Below are 5,720 nucleotides of genomic sequence, written 5' to 3' on the forward strand. Positions count from 1 at the left end.
TCACAACTGCTCATTTGACATTTACCTTCCTAATCTTGATCCATAGATCTCGTCAAGCAAGCTTAGTTTTACTGTTGTAATGAAGAATAACACTTTTTTTAAGAAAAAGATTTATTCAAAGCCACCACTTGATGAAAATTATAAATATAAAAATGAGATGAACAAATCGAAGTTTAAGTAGGTAACAAATGACAAATTATTAATCGTTGGAAGCTCTAGCCCTCTTTGTTTTAACTCCGGTCCTTTTAGCCGTGTTCGGTCTCTTCCTGGTCCTTTTGCCCAAATCTTCAACATTGACAGGGTTGTGACTGCCGCTTAAAGGTAAACCTTGTTCTGGCTCCACATCACACATAATGGCATCTCTATATTCTTTCAACGTTTCATCTTCAAAAACTTGCATTGGTTCCGGTTCTATAATCTTGCCAAGTGTTGACGCATTTTGCAAATTGACCTTTTCCATTGGGCTTAAGACTTCTCCTACAGGGTCAGGTTGGCTACCTTGAGAAAGCGTTTCGGCGATCAGTTGGTCAACTAAGCCTTCTTCTTCGTTTTGGAAGAATTTGCTGATCACTGATTTTAGCTGGTCGGGGATTATTTTGCATGGTGAAACGAGGCTGTGAACAAAGTAAACGGGTCGCATGAGCACCTAGAGTAGTTAGATGATCATATTCTTTCCAATTATAGCTGGAAAGGCAACAAATAGACTTACTCAGAATCCGATCCTTGATCAATGATGCCATGTGAATGCAAGAGTTTCATCAATTTGGAAGCGTTTACAGGTGATAAAGCGAATTTATCCACAAGGTCCTGTGCCCCGATCACGGACACATAAGAACACCACTCTATGGTTCGACGGAAAATGCAAAGGCACTGAAAGAAATGCACAATACACAAACATATATTAGAAACTTATGAGGGATCAATGTCTACTCTGGCTTCTTAATATTTCCATTATCGAGACAAGCCTATATTGGAATTGACTACAAATGATGTATTATAACCATATCACCTGCAGCCAATTCCAACAGTTGAACTTTCACTTTGTACCACAATCTCCCAAAAATATATTAGCGAAAAAGACTGATAGGGTACCTACCTACTGTAAGTTACATACTGAAGGTAGGTACTCTCCGTCTCTATTTCCTCTGCCTACTTTTAGCCTTCCCAAAAAAAAAGTTTATAATGAGGAACTTACTTCTCTCTTCTTAACGCTTAGGGAAGCCAGTCGCTGGTCAGTGGGGTCTCTGCTGGGATCCATATCGGAGCACTCGGTGCAACAATGGCGCTGCACTTTAGCTGCCTTCTCGCGCAGTATGCCGTAGCACGCGGCATGTTGTAAAGTGTTGCAGTACCTTTAAAATCAGGAATTTTACATTACTTAAATGGTAATCATTTTATCCTAAACAATTTCTTCTTTTAAGTATTGATTTTCATAAGGTCTCTAACAAAATGCTGGATGGATTTGGGAAGAGCAACATGTCAATTTTTTAAATCAGTTACTACTTAATTGCTAAGACAAACCTAGTGTTAGTGATCTGTTTTGAACAGTAAGGGATTTAGGCAGACTACTTCCCTACCGGAAAAATAAGTTAAAGCTGTTTTTTTTTTAAACTACTAAAATGCATAATATTAACAGTATGTACTAACTGGCAAGTCAGAATAGCATGTATGAGATCATCAGCATCATGCTTGTTGCACGGACATAGTACCCGCATCTCACTAGAGGCCGATGCACTTCTCATTGCTGAACCTAAAGAATTACATCGGAAAATTAGTATCTAAAAATTAACAACGTTTAATTGATGAAGCTTGGGTAATTTGCGTGTGGTGAGGTAAATATAGCTGAAGAATTTGTTTGATTTCTTGAACGCATTACTCTCAGGAACCGTTGGACCAGGAAAAATGAAAAAAAAGTTTGTTCATTCATAGGACACGAGTAATGGTTAATCTTCGACGGCGAAAGCTAGTTACATATTTACATACATAGACAAAAACGGAAAATACAAAAATCACACTTACTGCTCTGGAAATCGTCCCGATCATTTTGGGTCAGCTTTGGTGGGTTTTGAGATGGCTGAAAACGAAAGAAATTTGGAAGAAAGGTATGAAGATATATTAAAAGGTTTGACCAAAATCATCTATTTCATAGACGAATTTAGAGTTCAGCTATTTTCTGATTTAAATCATATTCATAGACTTTTGGTGCTGGCAGTACCATAGCCAATAAAGGATATTAAGCTCCCTTGGACCGTGGATGAAAACACGGGTATTTACCTGCTAATGACAAAATAATTACTTCTGTAGGTACTTACATTAGCATCATGGCTAGATCCCAAGGTTTCCCGAATATAAGTCCTTGTAGTCATCCTGTGAAAAGGCGTCTCCACATATCCCAACTTCACAGACTCCGGTAGCGTTGACTCTATGTGATCATGTTCCTCTATGGCGCTTAAAAACCCTGGCGCTTGATAGCCTTCTGGTGCATCTAAGATATTAAATATATAATATTAGAAGTTGCCTTCTTATATGCAGTCAAAAAATCTTAAAAGGAAGATATGTGACGATAGAGTATCGATCTTCATTTTAACTTGTTAAAGTAAGACGTATTTATTAAGTAAAGTCTGAGAGACAACTGCATTACTCATTTAGCCACATCGAGGTACCTACATATGTTTTAAGAACCTACTTAGGACCTAGGATACTTAGGACAAAAGTCCTTACCTTCATTATAATACAGACGCAAGCTGACATCATACGACTCAGGCATTTCCATCTGACAACCTTGCATGATGACCACACAAGCCCTGATCAAGTGGATAGTCCTTTCCCGAACATTTTCGAATGCATATCTAGTTGAAGTTTTGGCGTTATCCTTAGTTTTAGAGTGGACATTCATGGCCACCCCATCGGCATTGTACAAGTATTCAAATACGTGGTATTCTGCTAAATTCTCCATTTTGCAGTCGCCATCGTAAAAACATATTACTAGTTGGTGTAGCTGGAAATTAAAAAAAAAAAACCTTTACACTCTTATTTGCATATATTCAGGTAACTAACGGGACGTAGGATGAGCTCTATAAACTCTATAGTCGACGAGACTGCGGTCGCATCTGCTTTTTGTTTTTACCTATCGGCCTTGAAAACGCACGAATTAGCCATTGATCCGACTATCATTGCTGCTGTGCTAAGGCTACCAATCTTCGGAAGTAAGAAAGCAAATTGATTTCTTCTATAGAAAAGACCAACTTGATGCTAATTCTAACTTACAGACATCAAGTTACTAACGGAAATGAATTTGTATAGGTAACTTACGTATTTCTTATCCAAAGCCTCAAAAGCTTGGGTTAGTGCCGTGCTCACAAACTCGGCTAGCTCGTCCCTACATCTTTTCTTCAGAATCCGTAACTTAATACCTCCGAAAGTCTCCATAGTGTAACTTTCTTCAGGAAAAACGTTCTTCAAATATGTGATGGTACTGATCGCGACTACCGTCAACTGTTTCATAAAAGTTGCCGAACTTGTGAACGTTTCGGTGGCTTGAACTGGAAATAGCCTCGACCATTCTGCCACAGCCTAATTAGAAGTAATTGCTTACTTTGTTTATTTATTTTTATTTACCTCCATTGACTGGTGTATAAAGTAAATGAACTGATTTACATAACTGATTTACTGATGTAGGTAATGTATATCTAACTATTTTCCAATTAAACTGAACCTTTTGCATATGCCCGCTCTACATATTAAAGCAAGCGCCTCGCAACGTAACAATAGCAAATTAACTTTAGGCAAAAGTTGCGCTAAAGCTTGGTTATTATATATAGTACCTAATGATAATAAAATTATACGAATTTCAACTAAATCAATACTGTATGAATACATATATATAAATACCTGCGATGTAAAAGTAGATACTACAGACATTTTTAACAACAATATTGAAGTTCAAGTTTTGTTCAATATAAAACCAACTAAAAATAATCCACTGAAAAATCTATTATATAAAACATTTTTATTTCCCGCCGTTACACTGCGCATGCGTGTAACTATGTTATTTTGCCATAGATAAATAATACAGTGTACCCAAGTTTTATGGAAATTTTAATGATTTTCAACGGTTTTTAAATATAAAATATGGTTTTACGTTTTAAAAACAAAATCAAAAGCATCATACTTACCTCACTCAATGGGACTTAAGAATAGCTCCATTTATTAGAAAGCTATACAAACTATTTTTTGACTATTAAATATTTCTTTTTTCAAACTTTATTGTCATATTTGGAAACAAATGACGATGTGACATGACGCTAATAAATCAAAAATAATTTTGAATACTTTATAGTGAAAACTGCAAAGGATTTTTGATAATATAAATATGCTGTGCCCTGAAGCTTATCTAGTGCAAAATGAGACAGTTCCTAAAGAAGAAGAAGAAACATGCCGAAAGAAATGTAAAAAGATACCTGGTGAAGGTACTGGCAGCTTAGAATTAAACTCCTACAAAAATCCCAAAACTTGGAAGAAGTCTATATCTAATTTCTTTCGCAATCAGCTTCGTCCAACTAAATCGAACGATGTAAGTGACTTTTATAAAATAGAAACCTTACATAAGGGGCAATCTGAAAGATCAATTAAATTATGCAATATTACAAATTGATTCTAGTTTTGTTGCGCAAATTAATTGGTCTTCTACAAGATGGCCCCTTAGTCTACATTTCTTTGGCATTAAGAACACTTTCTTAAACATATTTGATTTTCAGGGAGATCGGCCATCAGGAAGCAAAGAACAATTCGAAGATAAAGAAATAAGTCCAGAGCAAAAATGGCAATCTTTAGGGAAAATATTCAGGCGCCAAAGTTTTGACCACTACAACAAGTCATCAAATCAGCAAGGAGAATGTTCATCTCCAAACAAACGTCTTGCTGTGAAAAAAGTGTTGTCAAGCTATTTCGGAAAAATCAAATCTTCGTCTGCTACAAATGATAAATAGATTAAATTTTGAGTAAAGATTAAAGTTTTTTAAACATTTTTTAAATTATTATTATTTCATAACAATATTCGGGTATATGGGGCAGTGGTCCGAAGTCAAATAGAAATTCGTTTTGTAATTAATAATTGTCCTGTCGCTGCCGGTGACGATTCTACGCTAAGCAAAGAGCTTTCAAAAAAACTGCAATGCTCGCTTGTTTAGTAGGTATGTCTTGTGCACATAGGTCTGTGCCACAAAACTGACCGTGGAAATGAAATCGTGTGGTGCTCAACTTTATAGACTAATTAAAAATACTCACGCCTTCTGCTGATCGCCAACGCATTTTAGTTTCTTTCTAGTTGGTTCTGCTAGTCAGCGGTCGGAGCTCAGAATTTTGTCAGAGGTAAGGTTGGACTAATGCTACCTCCGTTGTTCTAAATGTGGTGAATTAATGAGTCCTCTGCTCCTCTCCACTCGTATGTAGTATGAACTTTGTAGAGTTAAATCTCACCCTACACAGTCGATCAATGTAAACACATACAGAGATGAAAATGGGCATACATGATTGGCGGCTAAAATATTGCCATCAAATAATTTTGAAGCGTCATCCTGTTAACCCTAATCGGGTTTAAAGGCTTGAAATAGCGGGATTTGAATTTTCTATTATAAAATGGAGCGACTAGTTCTTATTTAAGTTGTGACATTTTGTAACAAACTCGTGAGGGCAACACTTCTTATTAAAAAGTTAACTGA

The 5,720-nt window shown here is 36.3% G+C and overlaps 2 protein-coding genes across 3 annotated transcripts; one reads left to right on the forward strand and one right to left on the reverse strand.

Annotated features, from left to right (window-relative positions):
- Positions 1–3: 3 nt before the first annotated feature.
- Positions 4–5,423, reverse strand: LOC124632721. Of its 2 annotated transcripts, XM_047167673.1 has the most exons (9): positions 3,892–3,983; positions 3,313–3,573; positions 2,722–2,998; positions 2,313–2,485; positions 2,020–2,074; positions 1,648–1,750; positions 1,196–1,352; positions 710–870; positions 4–614 (listed from the first exon to the last, which is right to left on the reverse strand). In XM_047167673.1, exons 1-9 carry the CDS (start codon positions 3,919–3,921, stop codon positions 200–202), a joined length of 1,632 nt encoding a protein of 543 aa, XP_047023629.1. In that variant the 5' UTR covers positions 3,922–3,983; the 3' UTR covers positions 4–199. The 2 variants fall into 2 exon arrangements, with proteins under 2 accessions (XP_047023629.1, XP_047023630.1); XM_047167674.1 differs by lacking the exons at positions 3,313–3,573; positions 3,892–3,983 and adding an exon at positions 5,287–5,423.
- LOC124632722 lies at positions 4,185–5,027 on the forward strand. Its single transcript, XM_047167675.1, has 2 exons — positions 4,185–4,573; positions 4,758–5,027. Exons 1-2 carry the CDS (start codon positions 4,373–4,375, stop codon positions 4,986–4,988), a joined length of 432 nt encoding a protein of 143 aa, XP_047023631.1. The 5' UTR covers positions 4,185–4,372; the 3' UTR covers positions 4,989–5,027.
- Positions 5,424–5,720: the final 297 nt, after the last annotated feature.

Source organism: Helicoverpa zea, chromosome 8 (genome assembly GCF_022581195.2).
Source record: "Helicoverpa zea isolate HzStark_Cry1AcR chromosome 8, ilHelZeax1.1, whole genome shotgun sequence".
Lineage (NCBI taxonomy): Eukaryota > Metazoa > Arthropoda > Insecta > Lepidoptera > Noctuidae > Helicoverpa > Helicoverpa zea.

What these genes read in the sequence shown, in the direction of transcription:
- LOC124632721 (XM_047167673.1), bottom strand. Translation starts at nt 3,921, where the DNA reads ATGTCTGTAGTATCTACTTTTACATCGCAG. An exon ending in TATCTACTTTTACATCGCAG is followed by an intron (nt 3,574 to 3,891) that starts GTATTTATATAT and finishes ACTTCTAATTAG; the next exon opens with GCTGTGGCAGAATGGTCGAG. An exon ending in TAAGCGTTAAGAAGAGAGAA is followed by an intron (nt 871 to 1,195) that starts GTAAGTTCCTCA and finishes CATTTCTTTCAG; the next exon opens with TGCCTTTGCATTTTCCGTCG.
- LOC124632722 (XM_047167675.1), top strand. Translation starts at nt 4,373, where the DNA reads ATGCTGTGCCCTGAAGCTTATCTAGTGCAAAATGAGACAGTTCCTAAA. An exon ending in GTCCAACTAAATCGAACGAT is followed by an intron (nt 4,574 to 4,757) that starts GTAAGTGACTTT and finishes TTTGATTTTCAG; the next exon opens with GGAGATCGGCCATCAGGAAG.